The 26,017-nt window shown below is 36.0% G+C and overlaps 1 protein-coding gene across 3 annotated transcripts in view; it reads left to right on the forward strand.

The window, feature by feature from the left end:
* The window catches only part of UNK (unk zinc finger), a 76,118-nt gene that overhangs the window by 12,654 nt on the left and 37,447 nt on the right, over nucleotides 1-26,017 (forward strand). For all 3 annotated transcript variants that reach the window (XM_039327961.1, XM_039327959.1, XM_039327960.1), the window contains exon 2: nucleotides 25,239-25,448. In XM_039327961.1, the coding sequence (XP_039183895.1) occupies nucleotides 25,239-25,448 (210 nt within the window). The remainder of the gene's footprint in view (nucleotides 1-25,238; nucleotides 25,449-26,017) is intronic.

Consider the following 26,017-nt stretch of genomic DNA (forward strand, 5'->3'; position numbering starts at 1 on the left):
TATTTTGTTATCTTCTCCAGTTCTTTCTCGTCTATTCTGCTGTCTCCAGGCACTGCCACGTCCACTACTCAGACTTTTTTGTCTTTCTTATCGACAATTGTTAAGTCTGGGGTGTTATGTTGCAGGTGCTTGTCTGTTTGAATTCTGAAGTCCCAGAGCAGTTTAATTTTATCATTTTCTATGACTTTCTCTATTTTATGACCCCACCAGTTTTTGCTTACAGGCAAATGATATTTTTTGCAGATCTTCCAATGCACCATTGTTGCTACTTTTTTTTTTTTTTTTTTTTTTTTATTGAAATTTTTCAAAAGTTTTACAAATAAAAATCCACCCCCCCCTCCCCAACCACCCCACCCCCCCCCGACTTCCCAGAACTGAATATAGGATTATTTAACAAATATTTTAAAAATAAAATTTGCAATTTATAAAATAATTAATAATAATAATAAAAATCACAGTAATAATATATATAGAAATAATATACATAACATAAACTTTAAAATGAATAATATATACTAAAAAAGAAAAAAAAATAAAAAATAAAAAGAAAAGAGAGAGAGAGAAAGAAGAAAGAAGAAAGTAGACGAAAAATAAAGCATATATATATAAAAAAAAAAAATATATGAATAATAATACATTAAAAATGTATATATATAAAAAAGAAAAAGAAGAAAGAAAGAAAGAAAAAACACTCATTACAAATTATAAAAAGGCTAAATAATATTTTTCCATATCCAAATTATGTTGTATAAAATTTATCCATTTTTCCCATACCGCAAAAAATTTTTCTTGAGATTGCTCCTTTAAGAAAGCCGAAATCTTTGCCATTGTTGCTACTTTGTCATGCCGCTGCTTGTAGTCAGTCTGTGCAATCTTCTTGCAACAGCTTACCAGGTGGTCCACTGTTTCTTCAGCTTCTTTGCATAGGCGACACTTACTATCTGTTGCTGTCTTCTCAATTTTGACTTTATATGCATTTGTCCTTAAGGCTTGGTCTTGTGCAGCCAGAATTAGTCCCTCGGTCTCTTTCTTCAATTTTCCTGCTCTTAGCCATTGCCAGGTCTTGTTATTATCTGTTTTCCCAGCTATTTTTTTAATGTATTGGCCATGTAGTGCTTTGTCTTCCCATGCTCTGTTCTGTTCTTCATTTGGTCTTTCTTGTAGGCCAGTTTGGCCTCTCCAGTAGTCAGTAAGCCTTCCTGATATACTAATTAGAGTGCATCTTCATCATTGTTCTTCAGATATTCTTCCAAAACCATTTTTTCTTCTTCAACCATCTGATGTACTTGTAGCATTCCATGCCCACCTATTTGCCTTAGTAGATAAAGTCTGTCAATGTCACTGCGTGGATGAAGGGCATGATTCATTGTCATTATTTTTCTGGTCTTCCTATCCATTGCTTTTGTTCTGCTTGAGTCCAGTCCACTATTCCAGCTGTGTACCTAATGACTGGAATTGCCCAGGTGTTAATTGCCTTTATGGTATTTCCTCCATTGAGTTTGGACTTTAAGATCTTCTTCATTCTCTTTGTATTCACCGCTAATCTTTTTCTTGACTTCAGTGTGCTTGATGTTGTCAGCTTGAAGGATACCCAAATATTTGTAGTAATCTTCCTCATCTAGACTCTTAATGTTATTTTCGTGGGGCATCTTGATTCCTTCAGTTTTCACTATTTTTCCTTGTTTGATAGTAAGTGTGGCACATTTGTCCAAGCCAAACTCCATAACAATATCTTGGCTATATATACAGTGTTGAGCAGCGATTCTATTTCAGATGATGTTTTTCCATACAGCTTCAGATCATCCATGTAAAGGAGATGGGATAGTCTGGTAGATGTTTTTGATGTTTGATATCCATGTCCTGAGTTATTCAGTATTGTTGACAGAGGAAACAGTGCAATAACAAATAGTAATGGTGATAATGAATCTCCTTGAAATATTCCTCTCTTGATATTAACCACCACCACCACCACCACCATTATTATTATTATTATTATTATTATTATTATTATTATTATTATTATTACTACTACTACTACTACTACTACTACTACTACTACTACTACTACTACTACTACTACTACTACTAAACTGCGCACAGCATCATAGGACAGGTGTTGCTATCCCCACCTATTTCTTGTACATGCTGAAACAGAGTTTATTTCCAAATTGCCCTCGTACTTTGAAGATCCAGTACGAAAACTCACAGTGAATTAAGAAAGAAAGATAGAGGAGAATGAATTATTCATTTTAGATTTTAAATTATTTGCCAGAGATGTGGGATGCAATGATATGTGGGATGGAAAGCTGTCTCTCTCTCTCTCAGAGACCAGTTCAGAGAAGGGCTTGCTGAACACCTGAGAGATGAACTGATGGGCAAGACACCTCAGATAATTTGAAAGACTTGGTTCAATATTGTGTAATAATAGCAAGCTGAAACAATTGAGACAGGGAAGAAACCATAAAGATCTTGGTTTATTCTGAAAATACCTCCTTGCAGGAGTTGCATGTCGAAACACCCTACAAAGGCTCTGTGAGAGCAAGCCATTGGCCAAGTTGGTGTGCATTTGACCTGCCTCAATTAGACTATTTGGGGTATAGGATCTCAACTGAAAGCATAGAATTGGATCTTGCAAAGATACAACATATGTATACACATAGAACAGATGTGCAGTGTTTTCTGGGCTTTGCTAACTTATACTGGAAGTTCATTCCTAATTTTGCTGACTATATAAAACCACTGTCTCAACTTTTTAAAAGGGGTTGGGAATTCTTGTAAACTATTCAAGAACAGAAGGCATTTCAAGAGTTAAAAGAACTTTTTGTTTCACAACTTCCTCTAAATCTAAGGCTTCCTCTGTGGCCCGATACCAGGCCATGGCATGCCAGCAACTGGTCCACACAGACAAGCAAAGCCCCATCCATGGGATGCAGGCAGCACACAAAACCAAGCACTGTCCGGTCCATGGAAAAACCTTTATGGAACTGATCCCTGGTGCCTAAAAGGTTGGGGACCTCTGTTCTAAGGCACCCAGATCCTATCCATCCATTCATAGTTCAGACTGTCACTTCAGATGTAATAATAGGAGCAGATAACACTTCAAAGAGAGAAAAAAGCAGGGGTCAAATCTACTGCCGGGTGCCTTTTCTCTGGGATTCTTCTCCCAGCAGAAAATGAACCATGATATTTTCAACAAGGAATTGGTTGCAGTGAAAACTGCTTTTCAACAATAACTGGCCAATACATATTCATACAGGTCCTAAGAATTTAGAGGTTTTGCAGAATGCACAATCCCATCACCTCTTGACAAATCAGTTGGGCACATTTTTTCCCCAAAAACCATGCTGCAGCCAAGTAACTTCTGAGTCAATTGTAAGTCATACCTCCTTGAAAGTGTGGGAGCAGAGACTTTTGATCTCGTAAGACAGATTAGAGCAGTGGTTCTCAACCTTTTTAATGCCGCGACCCCAACTGGTCGTAAATCGAGGACTACCCAACCGGTCGTAAGTCGAGGACTTTCCCTGCCCGGGAGTGCCGTGCATGTGTGGTGCCGCCCCCTGCGCCGGCCGAGGCGTAGCTGGCAAGGGGCAGCGACGGCGCAGGGCAACCACTGGCTGGGCCACCAGCTGGCCCAGCCAAGGGAGGTAAGGCACCCGCCGGGCCCCACGCGCGCCAGCAACCCTCCCTGCGCCCACCGGCCTCCCACCTCCCACCCCCCTGGCCCGCTTTTACTTACATTTTTAGTAGTTGCTCAGCAGGGAGGGGTGGAAGCTTCCAGACAGCTCGCCTTCGCTGCAGACAACTTGCAGCACCGTTTGCAGAATGGGACTTTTGGCAGGCTCAGCAGGGCAGAGACAGCCTGGACAATTCCTATTGGCTTTTGAAAGCCAATAGAATTAGACTCTATTCAAGAGAGGCTATTCTATTGGCTTTCAAAAGCCAATAGAATAAAAGGGAGTAGCACAGCTAAGGAAAAGGGGGAAAAATGGCGGATTGCATTGTTTGGTGACCCCCGTGAAATGGTCGTTCGACCCCAAATGGGGTCGCGACCCACAGGTTGAGAACCACTGGATTAGAGCATAGCAGCAGCAGGATCTATATGTTAGGGCTTGACCGTTTACTATACAGGAAGGGCAGCTGTTACACAATGGTTGTTTGTACACTCCCCTTCCTCTAAGACAATAAGTATTACAACACTTCACAACAACAAAACAGCAGTACAATGGCAGGGAGGTGTTTAAAACCCCATCAAGTCCTTAGGGGCTTCTTGTATCTAAGGGTAATGACAGATGTTAAGAATTGTGTTTCTTGTCATATCTGCTGTAAAGCAAAACCAATCCCTAGAAAGCCATCTGGCATGCTGCAAATTTTAAAGATTCTGTCATGGCCCTGGGACAACAGATCACTAGATTTTATTACCAACTTACCCCAGTGCAGGTACTGACCAATGATTTGGTAGTTATGAAACTGACCTATTTCATTCCTTTCAAGAGCCATCAACCAACCCAGGAAATAATTTAGCTTCTTTTGAACTATAGGTTTAGGTATAGAGAATTGGTCAATCACATCATTTTGGACAGAAGAAGTCAGTTTACATCCAAATTTTGGAAGGACCTTTTCCACATTAAATATTAACCTTCATTTGCCATATATATGCATCATCCAGTGTTAATTGGAGAAACTGAGAAAATTACCCAATATTTGCAGCAATATTTAAGATGCTACATTTCCTATCAACAAGACAACTGAATTGAAATTCTATCCTTTGCAGAATTTGCTTACAACAGTACATTTTTTTCCAGTATGTCCCCATTTAAGACAACTTTCAGCTTTCACCTCATGTGCTCCCCTCTACCACTCATAAATGCAATTCCCCACATCTTGGATTTCTGCATAACAGGCAAGTGGCCCAATGCCTCTTAAAGGAGTAACTAAAAATAGCATAACTATCTACTGAAATGTAGCAGATGCACACAGAGCTAAAATTGCAGGAGATTTGGTGTAACTTTCTACAGTTTTTTTTTTACATTATTGATTCAAAGTTTATTGGCCCTTTCCCAGAGATTAAACAAATTAAAGCCTGTGGCTTTCCACTTGCAATTGCCAGGATCAGTGAAAGTTTATCTGGTATTCCATTGGTCTTTGCTGATGAGAGAGGCATTGCCCTGCACTTTTCATATGTAGTAGCTCTCCTCTTATGACACAATTCGGACCGGAACTTCAGTTTCTACTCAAGGCAGTTAATTGAGTTGCATCCTATTTTATGGCCCTTTTTGCCATTGTTAGGTGAATCACTGCAATTAGGAAGTGAATCATTAAGTGAATCCAGCTACCCCCATTGTCAGAAACTGGCTGAGAAGTTCGCAAATAGCCAATACATGATTCCAGGACTCTGAAATTATCATAAATACATGCCAGTTGCCAAGTGCCTGAATTTTAAACATATGACCATTGGGGTGCTGCAATGGTTGTAAGTGCAAGGAGCAGTTTTAAGTTACTTTTTTCAGTGTAACTTAGAATGTTCATTAAATAAATGGTTATAAGTTGAAGACTACCTGTAGTGTCTTTCTTTTTGGAACCATGTTACACATACCATTGTTATATACAGGGTTCTCCTGATCATGAATTAATGCCGACATGTTACACTGGGATTCTTGAGACCTGGTGGAGTATTGCATGTCAGGCTGTTTGTGTAAGCTTGGTTGGTCAGCCATTTTAAAAAGGATACCAATGGTGTTGAATTTTCTCCATTTGTACATAATCTAACTGATGGTGGAGTGATAGAGTTCAAACTCTTTAGAAATAGTTTTGTAATCTTTTCTAGCCTGGTACTGCTACCTGCCAACTCCACTGGCTCCATCTTGCTGCCTACTCCCTGACTTGGCCCAGTGACTTCTCAATGGCAGATGAGCTCCACTACTCTGCCGTGATCAGGGCTTGTATCCTGAGGCTGTGGCCTCACTCAGTTCCTTTATCCCAGGCCAGTGGCAAGAAGAAATTACAGTAAAAGTTAGCTGGGGGAGGCAGTGGTAAGTAGTGGCAGAAATTAAGGGGAAGTTAGGTGAATGGGGGGGGGGGAATTGAAGTGCACACTGTAGTTATAAATACAGGCCAACAGGCAGATGCCTGTATTTTGATCATGTAACTGCGTGGATGCTACAATAGCCATATCTTTGAGGACTGATCAACTTCAAACAGTTACTGAATGAAAGGTTATTAAGTGAGGACTACCTGTGGCTTCCTTTTGGCTTCCTTTAATAGGAAGCTCTTCTTAAAATAGTGACTTGCTCTCTTAGTGGTTATTTCAGCAAGAAGAGTAGGGGAACTCTCAGTTCCATCAGTAAAAAAAGCTTTTGTGGCTTTAATTTATAGACAGTACTATTAAGACCTGGCCCTTTTTTCCTCTCTAAGATAATTTAAAGTCACATGAGCCAGAAAAAGAAAAAAGAGTTTTATCTGGTCTTCTGAGCAAATCCCCATCATCCTAAGGAGAGATTTTGAAATAAGTGAAATGTGCATCAGAATGTTTATTTAACTGAATTTTAAACATAAACAACTCTTAAATATAAAAGGATAGAGAGCTTTTTTAAATCACATACTATGTTTGGCAGTGCTAGGAAGCAAGTCTCCAAGTCCTCTATTAGGTGGATAAAAGATTGTGTTATCCTGGGGTATTTTGTCAATGGTTACAGGTACCTTATAGTTAAGGCTGTTAGAAAAGTAGTTCCCATAGTGCTTTTTTTCTTAGAAGAAATTTGCTGAGCACCAACTTGCTATGAAATGTCTACTTTCATTAAACATTGTGAAAGTGATAGATTCATTTTTGTGAATGCAGAACTGAAGAAAATTATGTGCTGTCTGCAAAAATTACTACTCTGTCAATAAGGCAAGTGCAATTTACTTTACCTTACACATAAAGTAGTTCTGTGTACATATATGTGCCTGCCTCACATTGTAGAAGAAAATAAAGTTTTAGACTGAAGGCATATAATGAATTAAGCTGAAGGCTATTGTTTACTCGCTTCTTATTCTTCATGAAAGCAGTTCGCCAGGATTATCTGTCAGTAACCGCTGCTTTGAGTTCTTGTAAATGTGTGCTGATGATATCAGTGATAATATTCAGCGATCATATATTCCACTGGCCTTGTTTTTGATTGCTTTAGATTTTTCCAAACATCAGATTCTTCTCCAGTAACTCTTGCTTCTGCATTATGGGTCCAAAATAGTTAAGCTTTAGCTTCGTTATTATTCCTTTCAGTAACTGGTCTGGTTTTACTTCACCTAATATTGAATGATTTGTTCTTGCCATCCAAAGTAGTCTCAAAAATTCTCTTCAGTACCACTGTTCTAAGACATTGATTTTTCTTCATTCAATCTTTCTGATAATTGAGGTGATTAAAACATATGTTGTAATTGTGAAGACCTTGATTCAGACTTGGATGTTAGTTAAACAGCAGTTGGTTTTATGTTTCAGGACTACAAAGAGATTGTTTCAATGAGAGTGAAAACAATGTTTTTTTTTATTTTAATCTTTAGAATAACATTAAGAAGATGCATAATTAAATGGAATTCTGTGAGAAGAAAATGCAGTTCATACAATGTGTGTGTGTGTGTGTGTAGGTCTTTGCTGAAAACACCAGCCTGAATCGCGAAGACACTTCCAATTTTACGCGGGAGAAAACCCGAATAACCAAAGACGTACATACAAACACCCGCGAAAACCTCAGAAAACATACATACATACATACATACATACATACATACATACATACATACATACATATATATATAGTTTTATTTTTATTTTTCACATTTCTGAACAGCCCATCTGTCTCATTTTAGCACATGTTCTATTCTGCATTTAATATGTTCATTTCTAGTTTTCTGATAGAGTTGCATTACCGCCTGCTCTTTTTTTTATTATTATAGCTGTTTTTCTAGTAATTAGCAGACCAGGGACTCAAAACATTTTTTCTATTCCCAGTTGCAGTATTACTAATATTGCTACTACCGTATTAAGGAGGGGAAGAGGGTAAACTATCAGCCACTGATGTGGGTTTTCCCAAAACAATTTGCACTAAAACATTTTCATTAAATGCAATTAAGGTGCTAAATTTCCAGGAGATTTTCTAATGTGAATTGAATGTTTTTCTGTCATGAATTACCATAACTTAAAAATATTTTCTTCATGCTGCTTCTTTTATTGTCCTGTTTTGTTGTTGTTGTTGTTGTTGTTGTTGGATCATCCTTTCAGAGATATTTCTTTATCCGAAACAGTACATTGGAAGCTCTGTCATTGTTGAAGGCATTGACAGAGCTATCTTCATTGGAAAAACTGGGATACATTCAGAGATGTATCTGCCTTGAAAATAGCCCATGTTGAATAGTCAAACATCAGCACAGGAAATATTTTATTTCGTTTTGCATTACAGGTAGTCCTTGACTAATGCCCACAATTGAGCCCAAAGTTTATATTGCTAAGTGAGGCAGTTGTGGACTTGCATCTCATTTTATGATCTTTTTTGCCACAGTTGTTAATCGAATCACTGCAATGGTTATAAGTCTGAAAACAGTCATAAATCACTTTTTTCAGTGCTGTTGTAACTTTGAACGGTCAGTAAAATAAATGGTTGTAAGTCGAAGATTACCTCTATATGATAAACTGCTCCATGATCATATTTATGTTATAAAATGTTTTATAAAATTTGCCAAATTTCAGTTGCACAACAGTCATGATTCCCAGATTTTGGATGCATTGATACATTTGATGAATCAAAAGTTCAAAAAGTGTTGCCCTATGGTTCACTGTTTCAGCCATTTAGTAGAATATAAATGTATATAACTCCCAATGACTGAACAGCTTTAGAACTTTATGTGTCCTTTATGTGCTACTTTAAGTCTTTGACAGTGAAATTTCAGATGTTTAAACATTTTTATTTTTATTACTCATGCTATCCTTTGAAAGCACTTGCCACTTAAAAGTTGCTGCTCCCGGATGCCGAACCTGAAAATGTTTTGCATGAATGGACAGAAACTTGCTTTACTAAGAATAGCATTAACTTTAAATAAATTTTTATTTCGAGTAATGCACATATGTTTTAGTATTATATCTATGAGTTGTTCCTCATTATTGTTTTGAAGCTCTGAATTATGTCCCGGTACTGAAAATATGTTTTGGGGCTTATCTTGAGATCTCTATATACTATTTTTCAACCGGACTTGTTTACAAAACACTTCCCTGAAAGGTACATATATACATAAACCATAGGATAAAATTGTTCTAGATATTAAATTAAAGTAAAATACAATATTTTTTCATTACCACATTTTTAATATTGTTTCTTGTTTCCTAAATTGGTAAAATTATTCAATATATCTTATACTTTATTGTTTGTAAATATATATTTACTGGGCATGTTCTACTGAGTAGCTGAAGACTATCCACTTCTTAAAATTGTAAATGTTAAAGTCATCATTTTAAATAATCAAATCCAAGATTAAGACAGGCAATTTATTAATCCAGGTCAAGAAATACATCATTTGAATCATGTGTACTTAGGGCAAATACTTCTGAGATGCTTGAAAGAAAAATGTTACACTTCATGTTACTGAGGTAGCAATGAGCTCTGTATTACTAAGAGTTTCTGTTAAATACCAGCTTTTCCCTTCAATTAGTTATTACTAGGTATTTCAGTTTCGTGAATTTTTTTCTCTTGAAATCTGAACCAACAAAGTAGGGAGGAGATAAAAATTCAGAACTATGGCCAAATGAGGAACACCACATGAAGTGTCTCTGTCAGGATCCTGACTTGTCTTTGCTTTTGTTTTTTGAAGAGCAACCACTGAAAGCTGTGAGTGAAGCTGTGGTAGAGGTAAGAGAAGGCTGCTTAAAACATCAATTTTCAAATGTCTTTTTGCTGGGGGAGATACAGGTATTCCGGTGAATTTTTCACTGCAAAACTGTCAGGAAATTGTTACATGTGCCTGTCATATAATTTTTCATACCAATCTTGTGGTATTGATCAAAGCAAATTCTTCTATTTTCTGAAGATAGCTAATATCCAGCATACCATTTGGTATTGCTTGAAATAACCATAGAGGTATTTTCCCCTCTTTTGTTCCTGTGCCAATAAAAAAATAAATGCAGGTAAAATGTTAACAGAAGTGTTTCAATATTAAATTGAAATTAGGGCAGGATGGCTGTATGTCAGATTACTTAAAAGATGAATAGTGTTATATTTTAATAATTTATTTTAAAGCAATAACAGCTCCCTGCTAAACAGATGAATAATGCCTTTGTTTGTTTGTTTGTTTGTTTTGAATAATGCCCACATTTATTTCTTAGTTTGTTTGTTTATTAAATGGAATTCTTCCCAGAATTGCAAGAGGGTCTGACATTCAGTAAGAGGCATGTTCTTTTGATGGTGGCCTAATAGTTTGGAATTTGCTTCTTAGAAGAGGCATTATTAGTACAAATCTTGCTTGTTTAGTGACTGTTGAAGCATTAGAGAACCCTGCTAAGCTGAATGTTTATTATAGATCATTTACTGCTATTTAAGTCATTGTTATAAAATTCATTGAGTACTGATAAGGTCAAATCCCAATATTCTAAGTCACTGGTTCTCAACCTGTGGTCCATCGTCACAGAGGATCTGCGAAGGCTTGAAGAAATGTTATAATTTAAATCTTGAGTTAAGTCTTGGGAGTTGTTGGCTGTAGTTCGTGGCCACAAAAGGTATTTAAAAGGGGTTCACGGTGAAGAAAAGGTTGAGAACATAACATAATGTGAAATTGGGGCAAACTGTAGTGATCATTTTCAGCTGGGACCAATGAGGTATTTGCAGACCAGTTAGAATCCTATGGGTATGAACACAAAAACATTCTTCATATGTTCATGAGCAGAGAAAAGTACTACCTTCAAAACTGAAATTAATATATACCTACTTGAATGGTAGCTACTAAACCAGTGGTTCTCAACCTTTTTAATGCCGCGACCCCAACCGGTCGTAAGTCGAGGACTACTCAACCGGTCGTAAGTCGAGGACTATTCAACTGGTGCAGCACTGTTTGCAGAATGGGACTTTTGGCGGGCTCAGCAGGGCAGAGACAGCCTGGACAATTCCGATTGGCTTTTTTTTTTAATTGAAAATTTTTAAGTTTTACAAAACAATTCCCTACCCCAAACCCCCCCAACCCTCCCATACCCTCCCCCGACCTTCCCAGAGCTGAATACAGGCTTAATTAATTTTTTTTTAAAAAAAATCTTAAAACACATATAAACCTTAAGCAAATCTAAATACATTAATTAAACAAATTATAAAATAGTTAACAATAATATATAAAAAGAAAATACAAGAAGGAAGGAAAAAAGAAACAGGAAAAAAAATCAAATAAGAAAAAAACAAAAAAAGAAAAAGAAAATTAAAAAAAGAAAATGTCTATAAAATATCTTAAATTTTAAATATAAATTATTCAAAAACTAAATAATATTTTTTTATATCCAACTTATATTGTATGAAATCTATCCATTTTTTCCATACCAGGAAATACTTCTCTTGCGATTGATCTTTCAAGAAAGCCGAAATCTTTGCCATTTCCGCCAAATAAGAAACTTTAAGAAACCACTCTTGCAAAGTAGGCAAAGATTCCTTCTTCCAACATTGCCCTACTAACAACATGGCCGCTGTAATTAAATTTAACATCAATATAGTCTCTTTACTATCACAATCAGAAACAATGCCTAACAAAAACAGTTGTGGGGTAAATTTTACCCTTCTTCTGAAAATTCTTTGGATATTCCACCATATCTTAATCCAAAAAGCTTTTATATTTTTACATGACCACCAAATATGATAATAAGTAGCATCCAAACATCCACATCTCCAACATTTAGGCTCCAAGTCAGGATACATACGAGACATTTTTTGTGGATCAAGGTGCCATCTATAAAACATTTTATAAAAATTTTCCCTTAAATTTTGGGCTTGTGTGAATTTAACATTCCTCACCCAAATAATTTCCCAGGTATCTAATGAGACCGGTTCATCAAAATTTTGTGCCCATTTAACCATACATTCTTTAACTAATTCTGCTTCTGAGTCCAGTTCTACTAACACCCCATAAATTCTCTTAATATGAGTTCGTCTTTGATCTTTTATTTGTTTTAATAAATTCTCATCTTCTCTGAGCAAACCCACATTACGATCTATCTTCCACCTCTCCACTATTTGTCTATAATGAAACCATGAATAAATAATATTTTCTTGTGTTAAATCTTCCAAAGATTTTAATTGCCAGTTTTTACCATCCCATCTAAGTAATTGTGCATAGGAAACACTATCCATCTTGACTCCTCTTCCGATTGGCTTTTGAAAGCCAAAAGAATTGGACTCTATTCAAGAGAGTCTATTCTATTGGCTTTCAAAAGCCAATAGAATAAAAGGGAGTAGCACAGCTAAGGAAAAGGGAAAAAAATGGCGGACTGCATTGTTTGGTGACCCCCGTGAAATGGTCGTTCGACCCCAAATGGGGTCCCGACCCACAGGTTGAGAACCACTGTACTAAACCAATAATAGTCTTCCACAATTTTGTCTCATGAGCTTTAAAGCCATCACTCTGTCTTGTACAAAGTTCAGTAGTTGAAGGAGCATGATGCAATGCTCCCTTTATTGTGATCTAAAACTTCTAGTATTCTATTTAACTGTATGCACCAGATTCTAGAAAAAGAAAAAGAAAAAAAATGCATATATAATTATATTTAACTGCATAATTACTTTTCTTTTAAAACATCCCTCAGTGTTGTAACCTTTTTGTAATATAAGAGTCCTTTGATTATCTTGATATTCATTTTTGCATCTTTTTGAACTCTACAATATCAATAAAAAATATACAGAACTGAATGCAGTAGTTCAAATATGGTTTTATCAAACATTTTTCTAAGTTATATTTACAGTTCTAATTTTAATATCAACTTTATGCTGTATCTGTATTTACTCAAACTATCTAGTAGATTGAAAAGATCCTTTAAGGTATAAAAGAATTATTTTCTATCACTTTTATATTTACCACCCTAAAAAAACAATTGCTCTCAAGTGACAAACATCTATCTTGGATTTTATATTAAAACACTTCTAAAATTAAATGTACGTAATTATATTACCTTAATTGCCACCTTAAACTGAAATGTTACATACTAAATATTATAATAATTGTTCTTATGATGATATGTCAAGGAAACATTGGTGAAGTACATTTCTTAAATTGGTAAATAAAGATAACATTGAAATACATTTGAAATAAAGCTTAAGATAGAATTTTAAAAAACATCAGTTGGAAGATTGTAGCAGACCCATGTTCTTTGTATGTAGTTTTTATATAGCATTTTTGTTAACTAAGAATTTCCTCTCTTGATTCTGATTTGCATCATTGGAAGTGGTCTCATTCCAGTGGAATTCAGATAAAAGGCCATCTGTGTCTAAAATTAGGGATACATACAGAATGAGATTCTGGATAGAAAGGGAGGAAGTATCTAAGAGGATAAGTGACTGCCAATCTTTTAAAATATAGAACATAGCATTCTGAATTCTCTAAAATTTAAGGCATTGATCTTTGGGGTAGAAAGACCAGGAATTAAGCAAACCTAAAACAAACATAGAGAAAAGTAGAATTGTGCTGTTAGTATTGCTGGCTAGGTGCAAAAACATATCATTAACCTACATATTTCTACCACTTCAGTACAATCTTCATTCTAGCGTTCCTTAGGTCCGCTTTGTGGATCAATAAATGCCATTTCACAAGATCAGATGTAGCAACCAGGTTCAACTGGATAATTTTCATGTCCCAGTTAATTTGTCCTGCCAGCTTTGTTTTGGTTTTCCATATAGGCATTTGCTATTAATGTTAAACTGGTAGGCAGTGTGGGCTATGGTGTGGGATGCTGCTTTTAGAACTTGGCCATAGAACTATAGTCTTCTTATCCTTCCACAACATTTCTATCGGTTCAGACTTTTTCAAAACATTAACTTTCTTTCGCTTTGATCATTCTTTGGTCATGTGACGTGTGTTTTGGATCATTGCCTTGTTGCTTGACCTCTTTTCTCTTGAGCTTCAGCTCTTTGAAGAGTTTGTTGATACAATTCTGAATTCATTGTTCCAACAATAATGGCAACCTCTTCCTGGTCCAGAGGCAGCAAAGCAGACCAAACCATGGTATTGTCACCCCCATGTTTCACAGATGGGATAAAGTTTTTCTGTAAGAATGCATGTGTATGCAAACATAATGCTTTTCATTCAAGCCAAAAAGTTCTGTTTTGGTTTCATCCATCCATAGAACATTCTTCCAATAGCTTTCTGACATCATGTGGTATTTCATGAACTGTAGGCAGGCAGAGTGGTCTGTTTTTGGAAAGTAGTGACTTTCTCTTGCAACCCTCCTAGGCATACGTTGTTAATTCAGTTTTCTCCTGATAGTGGTGTCATGAACACTGACATTCGCCACTAAGGCCTTTAGTTCTTCAGACATTACTCTGAGGTTCTTTGAGACTTCCCAGAACATTATAGACCTTGCTCTTGATGTGATTTTGGTTGGTTGACCACTCCTGAGGAAAGTAATAATGGGATTGAATTGCCTCCATTTATATACAACTGCTCGACAGTGGGTTGATGTGGTTCAAAATCTTTGGAAATAATTTTGTAATCTTGTCCAGCCTGGTGAGCATCAACAATTATCTTTCATATGACTTTTATTAAAAGTTTTAAAGGGTATGTAAAAACTAACTCAAATACAGAATAAAGAGAACTAAGAAAGAGAGAAAAAGATAATGGTGCAGAAAGAAAGGATAAAAAGAAATAAAAGAAGCTTCTCATTTCCTTTGCAGCAAATAGATGTTTGATTACGAAGTTATCTCTTATTCAATGATTACAAAAAAGCTCACTTTTTTCTATTATACATTTTTTCTAAATATCAAAACCACAATTCATAAATGCATTTTTTCTGTTTCATAATTAAGAAGTTAATTTAGCCATCTCTGCAAGTTCCATAATTTTTACCAACCATTTTTCCTTGTGGGTAATGTTAAACCTTTCCATTTTGAGATTATGATAATCACAGTGCAGTTGTCATATTTAAAACCAAATTCCAGGACTTCTAGTTCTACTCTGTGAGTCCCCCAAGAAAAACCTCAATTGTACCTTTCAATTGTACTTTAGTTTTTTAAAATTTTCTGAATTAATATATTTTTAGTCCATTTTTTTAGGACAACTGTCTTTCAGGGATCCTCAGAAACCTCTATTGTAGAAGCTATGACAAACTATCACGTAGCTGTGTTGTGAAGCTCAGACTTTGGTAGTGAATACCCAGAATTCTGTTCATAAAATAAGGCAGGACCTCCCACATTCCTGATTATAATCTCATTGATTGAAGCCCCTGACTCTAATTTCCCCTTCAAATGAACTGATAAGCTTTGAGTTTACATACTTTTGCACACACAGATATGTAACTTTGGATCATTTTCCTCCAGCCAATAAGTGAACAAGTATAATATTGTTGATTCACTTATTTAATTGGGTTCTCTTTATCTAGTTATTCTAGAATGGAATATTTATATTATTTCAACTTTTGTCTTACCTAGTCATTGGTTGGTTTGGGTTTCCACAAAATTAAGTTGTAAAGTTTTGAATGGTTCCGATAGCTATTTAAAAAGTTTGCTGCATTTTGCCTTTTCTTTGGGAATAAAATAATGGCTTGTAATAAGTGTTACGCCTAGAAAAGAGGCAAGATGACCTTTTAATACAAAAAGGGAGGTGGAAGATTTAGCATTCAGTTACTTAGATGAAGATGCCAATTTGCTTTGGGTGCCTGGCTCACAGATGTTTACTTAGGTGGAATATGAGAATAGTATTTTTTATGAAATTATATATCACAAAAAGTAAGAGGAAGATGTCAAAGCTTAATACAGATTCATATTTTCCAAGCTGAAAGGTTCAACCAATAGGAAATTGGAATCTGCTTGTTCTTGTTATATTTTGCCTTGTTATATATATATATATTTATATTGGAGACCCAGTTTGAAAACTGGAACTGTGGAACTGTGAATTCTAGTCTTGCTTTGGGCACAAAGTCAACTGGATGACCTTAAGCCATTCATTCTTTTTCAGCCCTAAGTAGAAAGCAATGGCAAATTACTTTGGAAAATTTTGCAAGAAAACTGTAGAAACTCATTCAGTCAATCATAAAAGTCTGATTTAACTCAGAGGCACTAACATTTTTATATCTTACCTTTCTTTCAAGATCTTAAAACAGCTTACATGGGGATCACCATTTATCTTACAAAAGCAAGCTTCTGCAATATGTTGGGCTGAGACTGACAGACCTAAAATCACACAGTGAATTTCCTTTACTTAGAAGTGGATTTGAGTCTGGATCTCAGTAGTTCTAATCCAAAACTAACTTTACGTTATAGTGACATTCCACTAATACTAGTGGAAGTTAAAGCTGAATGAAATGTATTGATGATGAAGAATTTGGCCAATATGTTGATTCTGCAGATTATCAGTAGTAAGTCAGGCTTCAGAAGGGTAGCTGATATTGACATTTCCATTTAACCAAGATACTGGAATCTCAAACATTTTGTTGTTGTTGTTGTTGTTAGTTGCGAAGTTGTGTCTGACCCATCGCGGCCCCATGGACAACGTTCCTCCATTTAAGCTCACGCCTACTGCTTCAGTGACTCCATCCAGCCACCTCATTCTCTGTCGTCCCGTTCTTCTATTTCCCTCAATCTTTCCCAGCATCAGGCTCTTCTCCAGTGAGTCCTTCCTTCTCATTAGGTGGCCAGAGTACTTGAGTTTCAACTTCAGGATCTGGCCTTCTAAAGAGCAGTCGGGGTTGATCTCTTCTAGGACTGACCGGTTTGAACGCCTTGCAGTCCAAAGGACTCGCAGGAATCTTCTCCAGCACCATAGTTCAAAGGCCTCAATTCTTTGGCGCTCAGCCTTTCTTTTTTTTTTTTTTTATTAAATTTTTTTCAAAAATTTTACAAATAAACATCCACCCCCCCCTCCCAAACCACCCCACCCTCCCCCCCGACTTCCCAGAACTGAATATAGGATTATTTAACAAATTTTTAAAAAAATAACGTATACAATTTATAAGATAATTAATAATAATAATAAAAATCATAATAATAATATATATAATAATAATATACGTAACATAAACTTTAAAGTAAATAATATATATTAAAAAAAAAGAGGAAGAAAAAAGGGAAAGAGAAAAGAGAGAGAGAAAGAAAAAAGAAAGAGGTAAGCGAAAAATAAAACATATATAGAAAAGTATATAAATAATAATACAAAAGAAGAAAGAAAGAAAGAAAAAAAAACAATCATTACAAGTTATAAAAAAGCTAAATAATATTTTTCCATATCCAAATTATGTTGTATAAAATTTATCCATTTTTCCCATACCGCAAGAAATTTCTCTTGAGATTGCTCCTTTAAAAAAGCCGAAATCTTTGCCATACGCTCAGCCTTTCTTAAGGTCCAACTTTCACAGCCATACATTGCAACTGGGAAAACCATAGCCTTGACCATGCGCATTTTTGTTGGCAGAGTGATGTCTCTGCTTTTTAGTGTGCTGTCTAGATTTGCCATGGCTTTCCTCCCCAGGAGCAAACGTCTTTTAATTTCTTGGGTGCAGTCCCCATCTGCAGTGATCTTGGAGCCCAGGAAAATAAAATCTGTCACTACCTCCATTTCTTCCCCATCTATTTGCCAGGAATTGAGAGGGCCGGATGCCATGATCTTGGTTTTCTTAATGTTGAGTTTCAAGCCAACTTTTGCACTCTCCTTCTTCACCCGTATTAAGAGGCTCTTTAGTTCCTCTTCACTTTCTGCCATTAGAGTGGTATCATCTGCATATCTCAAACATGAAGAAGTAGAATTAGATTATTGTGGTTATTTGCACATTGAAAACTTAGAATCACTTTTTCTAATGAAAGAGATATTAGGGGTAGATTTTTCAGCCTTCTGTATTGGTTCAGAAGCAATTAACACTTGGAATTTTAGCTTCCTAGTCTGGGATTTTAGTTAGCATTTATACTTTGTTGAGAATAGATATGGCCATTAGTTACTATTCTAAGGATGCATGCTAATGATCCTCTTGTTAACGTTGTACTTCACTATTGTCATATTCACGTAATGTTCGCCTTGTAAAAGGGTACTTCCAATTACTGTATATTCTTTGAAGTTGGTCACACAACCAAGTGAATGTACTTTTTTCTCCTTATCATCATGTTCTACAAAAAAGTAAAATATTTTGGTTCTTACTGAAAGCAAATGTCTCAAGCTGTCCTTGAGCTGCTATCTAGGCTTTTTCCTACCTTGTTAGAAATATGTGAGTTTTCAGCAGTCTTCACACTATCAGAAGACTTATTCTTTCTTCCCCTAACCTACATATTTGCTTGTTAGATAAAGCAAATTACTAGAAAGATTTTGATAAAAGTCAAGCACAAGACCAAAGTCCTCCTGTAGAAGACTTGATGACTTTTATGGTTTATCCTCTGAGGCAGAACCACAGTTCAGCTTTCTCTCTCTGAGGCTACTTTAAAAAGCAGTTACTGACCTGAAATTGCTATGCAATTTTTACCATTTATGACTAATTTAGCAAGATGGGACAATTAAAAATGATAACGTTTCTTCTTCTATTAGAAGCTACATAAAAATAAAGATGGATTGGTACATGAGAACGCAAATACAATCTAGATATGAAAAAGATGTTAAAATAGACGGTGTTAGTTTGGGGACAACAGAGTTAGATGAAATACTCACAGGAACGGAAGAAAAATGGATTAAAAAATGTACAGTTATCTACTACATATGGAGTTAGAGGAGGAACAAGTGAAAGAGACAATGATAAAATGGACAAGGAATTTTAGATACACAGTTGAATTACATAGATGGCAGCAACTATGGGAAAGAAACTATAAATTGACAATGGCGACTGCATATAAAGAAAATATGTACAAAATGTTTTACAGATGTCACATGTCTCCAGAAAGATTAGCTAAAATGTTTAAGGACAGGTCTATGAAATGTTGGAAATGTCATCAGATACCAGGTTCCTTCTACCATATGTGGTGTAGAAGCTAAAACTTATTGGAATATAATTAGAACATTAATAGAAAAGATGATACAACAACGTATAGAACCAGAAATATTCCTGTTGGGTATTCTACCAGGAAAATACAATAAAGAGAAAACATATTTAATTATTCATATAATTACGGCAGCCAGGATTGTGTTTGCACAAAATTGGAAAGCACTGAAAGCCCCCCCAGAGGGAGAGGTGATTGGGAAAATACTGGAATGTGCAGAAATGAATAGACTAACAATGACAATTAAAGATAAGACAGAGTCAGACTACTATGAAATCTGGGGAACTTTTTATGATTGGCTGAAAAGAGAATACGGTTAAACGATAGTTAACATCAATTTAGATGGAAGAAGAAGGAGCAGATAAGGAGCGAGACCCAGGCGACACAGTATTGAATAACTGGAGGTTGTATAAATATTTATAGAAGTATATACCGAGAAGGTTAGATAAATAGAAGTATTAATGTAAGAGAAAATTAATCCTATTGTATATAATACAGACAGGGAAATTTGGAGAGAGGAGTTGCTCGGACATTACCCCTGAATTGTATCTGAAGAGGAATGAGAGGGAAGAAAGGAGAGGAGAGAGAAAAGAGTAAAGGAGGGGAGAAGGAAGTAGAAAGGTTGGAGGAGAAGAGGAGAAGTGGGGAGAAAGGGGAGGAGAGTGATGAAGAAAAGAGAAGAGGAGAGGAAGAAGAGGGAAGTAGGGAAGAGAAGAAAGGGAGAAAGAAGGTAGAGAAGAAGGAGTGTGGATACAGTGAAAGGGGAAATGGGCAAGCAACACCAAAAGTCATGTGTATGTATTTATTTCATTTTATTAAAATTATATATGAATGTAAAAAGAATGTATGTTAACATCTGATAAATATCATGGTATATGTATGGGGGAGTTTGGAAAAATAAAAAATAAAAATTATTTAAAAAAAAGAAGCCACATTTTATGTATCCATGATGCTTTTAAAAACTGCTTAAATTGATTCTGAGCAAATGTAGTATAAATATTTTATACCGTGCTTATATGATCAAGTTATTGTTTAAGAAAAAAAAAGTTCTGTAAAATGTTAAACAAACAGAATGCCAGAGTTTAAATCCATTGCAGTTTCAGAACTATTGCTGATTAGGTTCTAACAGGCATTTTTACCAACTTACTTTATTCTCAAAGTTGGGTTTGCTGTTTATTTTGCTTGATATGAAAATAAATCAGACTGTATGTTTTAGATAAAAGGAAACTATTGCTTTCTTTAAGGCCTCTCACTCAGTAATAAGGAGTGCTAATGCATTCTTTTTGGGGGGGGAAAGAACTATTTTTTGCTTTCTTGAAGACTGTGACTTGAGATCAAAATAACCGAGAGCAGAGATTGAATTCCAAAGGTCCATTGTGTCAAGAAATTGTTTTGGTTATTTGGATGTTAGTATTATTTTATTTCTAAGATTAATTTTTGCAGAAATTACAAAAATGGTTTAGCTAAATGCCAAGGACAGTAGAGCTTTTACATCTTTAGGTAGTGGAAAGGATTTTCTCAACCAAGTAGGGTAAGCTCCACCTGTCAACTTTTTCTCTGTACAACTGCATAAAATCCAGGAGGGTGGATTGCAAATTTCTGCTTATTTAGCTTATAAATAATCAGAGTATATTAGACTCAAAGGACATATGTTGCAGCTAACAAAGGAAAACAAATCATTTAGCTTCTCAGATGAAGTATTTTGCTTCTTGCTGACTCCTTCCACTTTGTCAGCTAAATAGGACATAATGCACAAAAAAGAAACTGATGAGATATTCTGGAGAGACATAAAAATCTGTATATGTATGTAAAGACCTTAGAAGTATATTGAGAAATGTAATGTAGATTCTTCCCATATATAAATAAATTTCAGTTTTACACATAGACTTGTAACAAATTATCATGATACTTCTATAACATTTAGTGCTGTTTAGCACATTCATCCTCATGGCAGCTTCAAACTGTGATGAAGAAATAGTACTTCGGGGACAATCTTTTAAACTTGAAATTATTACACAAGAAAAGGGGTTACAACTCTTAGTGATTCTGGGCCTTGTCACTTTGTTTGGTTATTATTCTTAAGAGAGAAATGAAGTGCACCCCCAGGTGCATTCACAAAATATGAAAATGAAAAAAATCAAACTCATTTCATTTTCAGTTACTTAAAATACAGACTGAAAATTTCAGTATTCCAGACTCTAGAATTCCCATATTAGACCGTCAGACTGGGAGATAAATCTTAAATAGAGAGATTCCTCAGTTACCTGAATTAAAAATAAATTAATATACCGTATTCAAGATGTTGAGTCAAAACAAGCAGAAGTTGTATTTCCAAATCAAAGGCAGGACCACAGTCTTGTTTTACATCTTGTGGTATATTGCATTAAGCCAGTTTTTCCCAAATTTGACAATTTTAAGGCATGTGGACTTCAACTCCCAGAATTCCACAGCCAGCGTTGCTGGCTGTGGAATTCTGGGATTTGAAGTCCTCATGCCTTAAAATTGTCAAGTTTGGGAAACACTGCATTAAGCCATAATGAAGTTTGTTTTGTTTGGTTAAGAGTACTGGGTAAACCCAGCCACTGGTATGTTTATTCCTGTCATAAAGTACAATATGAGGCCTTTATGCAGTTCGGAAATGCTATTACTTTGTGGTCCTGAAAACTCTTTTCCCTCTTCAATTGCAAAAAATTGATGGCTCCCTCTATTTTGAGGCAAAAAGTATACAAGAACTGTAGTAGAAGCTTTACAATTACCCCCATCCCAATTCCAGGCAAAAAATAATAATCCCGTTTCTACTCTCATTCAGAAAGCCGTTCTGCTTTCTTTATATAACTATCTTACTGCAGCTTTGCCTCAGAAGTTAATTAAGTGTTGTCCCCAGATAGCAATATGTTATGCATTCCCAGATAGCAATATTTTATGCATTATTTTCTAAGTTTATTTGCAATTCAGGCCACTTCAGCTAGCTTAACAAACCATGGTCTAGTGCAGGGATGTCAAACTGCCGGCCCGCAGGCCGGTTTCATCATACCGGAGCCGCGCCCACCCCATTGCCGGCAACGGTGAAAAAGCTCTGATATGTTGCATGACGTCATGTGACATCGCGAGTTTGACATATCTGGTGTGGTGCAATATGGAAATCCAGACATTAAGCACCAACATTAATATATTATAAGGGATATAAATGTAATAATTAATAAAGCCATGTATCTTCAGAAACAACATACTGAAATATTTATCTGCTACTTTAAAATAATGGAATAAATAATGAACAAAGATTATTTGTAACCAGATATGCGCACCAGCAGGGAAAACATCATAATCTGAGACTTATTTTCCTCACTTGCTTACTTCTGCCATGAATCTCCTGTAACAAAAAGCCTCCTTAGATCTACTAGAATATAGAAACATGGAACAGTTCTGCAAATACTGCATACATCCTGTTTAGATTTCTATAGAAAGCAGTTTACCTGATACATAGTTTGACATTTTTTTCCTTTTTCCTGTTCACATTTGATTATATGAAATATCATACTAGCTTTGTGATTTAATATTTGATTATGTTTAATCATATCAAGAGTCTAAGGAAGTTGTCTTATTTGGGTGGGGTTTGGAGCCTTACTAAGCAATTTATTTACTGTATGACAAGTGGCTCATCCGTGAACATATCTTGTAATGTTCACACTGTAATGCCTCTAGTTGTGTCCATATTTACACATACATTATTTCTTACTTTAAATTTGGACCTGGATCATGATGATGATGGCCAAGCTTAATTTGCATTATTGAGCTTTATTGACTGGCTGTTCCTATGTAAAGTTTGTTAATCCTTTGGGAATAGGTTGCTGATGTAAGAATTCTTTTTCATTTGCAATAAAAGTAGTATACATTATTACATGATGTAAATACTGAAGTATGCTTGCTTGTTTCCCTGCTTTAGTTCAAGCAATATTTTAGATGCTTTTTAAAAAAAACATGTAATTCGTATCCATAAAAACCATTGCAAATAAAGGTGGTTTTTATTCTGGTGGTTAATAATGAATGTGGAATATTAGACTCCAGCCAAATGTTCAAAAACAAAACTGTTCCCTTGTGTTGAGCAGACAAAACTGTTTATAGAATTCTGTACATTCAGAAAACCCTTGATTTTTGACAGTATAGGTAATCCTCGAGTTACAACAGCAATTGTAAAGCACAACATCATGTGACTCCATCGCTTAATGACAGCAATCCTGGCACTCCCAGTTGCTGTCATAACCCCAGCTTGTGTGTGGGTTGTTAAGCGGGGAAAAAGCAGTGGGAAGGTACAGGTGCCATGGGAGAGGTGAAGGTGCTGGAGGCAGGCACCAGAGAGCATGGGCAGGTCAGCAGAAGCTGCAAGGGGGCTGGCAGAGGCTCAGGTGGGTCAGGAGAGGCTGCTGGGCATGACCTCAGGTGGGTCAGCGAAGGATTCAAGAGAGCAAGGCACACATACACTATGGAGTGTAGATGGACGGGATTGCTACGAAATACCAGATTCCTGGAAACGTGCACTCTGTAACAAGCTCCTCAGGAGAAAAAGCAGTGGGAGCAACTTACTAGGGCAACTTGCAAACTTCCCTGCTGGCTTCACCATTGATTTTGCTTGTGGGAAGCTAGATGGGAAGATTGCAAATGGCAATCACACGATGTGGCTCATTGCGATGTAATCATGAGCCAAGCATCTGAGTGTGCAATCACATGACTGCGATGGCTGGAATTTCAAGGAATAGTCATAAAATCACTTTTTCAGTACTGCTGTAACTTTGACCTGTCGTTGAATGAATAGACTAAGTCGAGGACTATCTGTAATCTTTTCGTGCTTGCAATTAATTGTATTCATTTAAAAGCCATGTGTTAATAAGAAGTATTTGAGAATCCGGAATTATTGAATCAGAATAGTGCAGATGGACTCGAGCTTTTAAATCCTTCAGTTTACATTATGTTAGTAAACATTGAAGCAATGCCTCTTCAATTGTTTTACACTTTGTTTTTTAAATAACCTGCCCAGTTTCCTAAGAAAATGCAAATGTTTTGAGTAAACAAAGATGTATTCCTGTACCATGAATGCATATGTTTGCTCACACATACATCAAAGCAAAATTGTATAGAACTGTGTCTAAAATACGGGTATTCTGCTATAAGTGTAGGATTCCCAGTGAAGCTTAAAATAGATGGAATTTCAGGCTATGAGCCATCTACCTCGTTTGGACCAGTTCTCACTTCTCTAGTTTCTTCACTGCCTTCCAGCAAAACTAAATAATATAAGTGGAAAGGCCTGGAAAGCAACAGGGGTTAACAAACAATATCAAATGAAATATGAAAGCAGCATTATCATGAAGTTTTTAAAAATTAATCTACCTTTCCTTATAATAAATCAAAATATTTTCTTGCTTTCTTCTGAATCTCATTTCATATTCTTGAGCTAGGGTAGGGCAGGCAGTTTGCAGACTGCCCTACTCTACCCTGGCAACAAAGTAAGTGCTCCAGTACCAGACCTGGCATCTTTTTTTCTGCTCCTGCAAAATATACTCCTGAGTATTATGAGGACAGTGAGAACTTCAACTGATAGAAATACTCGATGCCTTTCCTTACTCTTCTCATATAGTGCAACTTCTCACTTCTTTGGACTGTAGACTTATTAGTAATTAATGCAAAAAAATTTTTTTATAAACTATCGGCCTTTTCTTTATCTCTTGATTCTTTTGCTCTGGCATTCATTTGACAGCATGTAGCTGCCACAAAGATGGTAATCTAATTTAACTCATCTGAAACAAGATCCAAGAATGTAGAAATTAAACTGAGTGTTTTATTGCTCAACTCAACTGGTTTCCTTGTGGGAAGCAAAAGGCAAATGGAAATACACGAAATTGGGGAAGAAATTTTGATTGCTAAGAAGAGAATAAATAATTTATTCACACCTGCCATATGTTTGCCCAGCTTTTTTGTGAATATATTTCAATTTCAAACTTAAACAAGAAGGGCAGAATGATTTGGTGTGAATCTGTTGTGGGGCTCAGTTGAGCTGTCTGGCTGTAACTCAAACCAGTCTCTTTCTCTTTGCAGATACCTGAAGGAATTCCGCACAGAGCAGTGTCCCCTGTTTGTGCAGCACAAATGTACTCAGCACAGGCCCTATACATGCTTCCATTGGCACTTTGTTAACCAGCGTCGTCGCCGATCTATCCGCCGTCGGGATGGCACCTTTAACTACAGTCCTGACATTTACTGCACCAAATATGATGAGACCACAGGGATCTGCCCTGAAGGAGATGAGTAAGTTACTCAAGGCTGTCTCTTATTTGACCTGACGGAAAGTCCAGCCTGCATTAACAGAAGGAAAATTCATCAATTCAGCTTTTAAAATCTTGCAGAAGAGCTTATCAAGAATGTGGAAAAAGCTGTGGTTCCTCCTAAAGTCAAGGCTTTATTTCAAAGTTTTGTGCTCTGGAATAATTCTGGAAAAATTAGTGAGATTTATCATAAAGTATTTGTTTAGAGGATTGAATCCTTATATACAGTAAAACCTCTGAAAGTTGACCACCCAAGAGACTGAACAAAAATGGTCAACATACGGAACAACTGTACTGATATGTACACATGCCTCATTTTATTGTAAAGCTTTTATTATAGAATGTCATACAGAAACATACATAATGAAAACACAGGAAAATCATTCATCAATACTGTATTACACAAAATTAAAGTGTAGTCATTCTTTCTGGAAAAAAAAGTCAATTTTAATCTGTTTCTTATTCTCTTTATGAAGTTAAGCGGAGAAAGCACTCTCAATGCTGGCTATACCACTCAGCATACCTGGGCATTTTTCCAGGGCAAATGACTAC

This window comes from Crotalus tigris, unplaced genomic scaffold (assembly GCF_016545835.1).
Source record: "Crotalus tigris isolate CLP2741 ecotype Arizona unplaced genomic scaffold, ASM1654583v1 scf7180000024370.6872682, whole genome shotgun sequence".
Classification (NCBI taxonomy): Eukaryota; Metazoa; Chordata; class Lepidosauria; order Squamata; family Viperidae; genus Crotalus; species Crotalus tigris.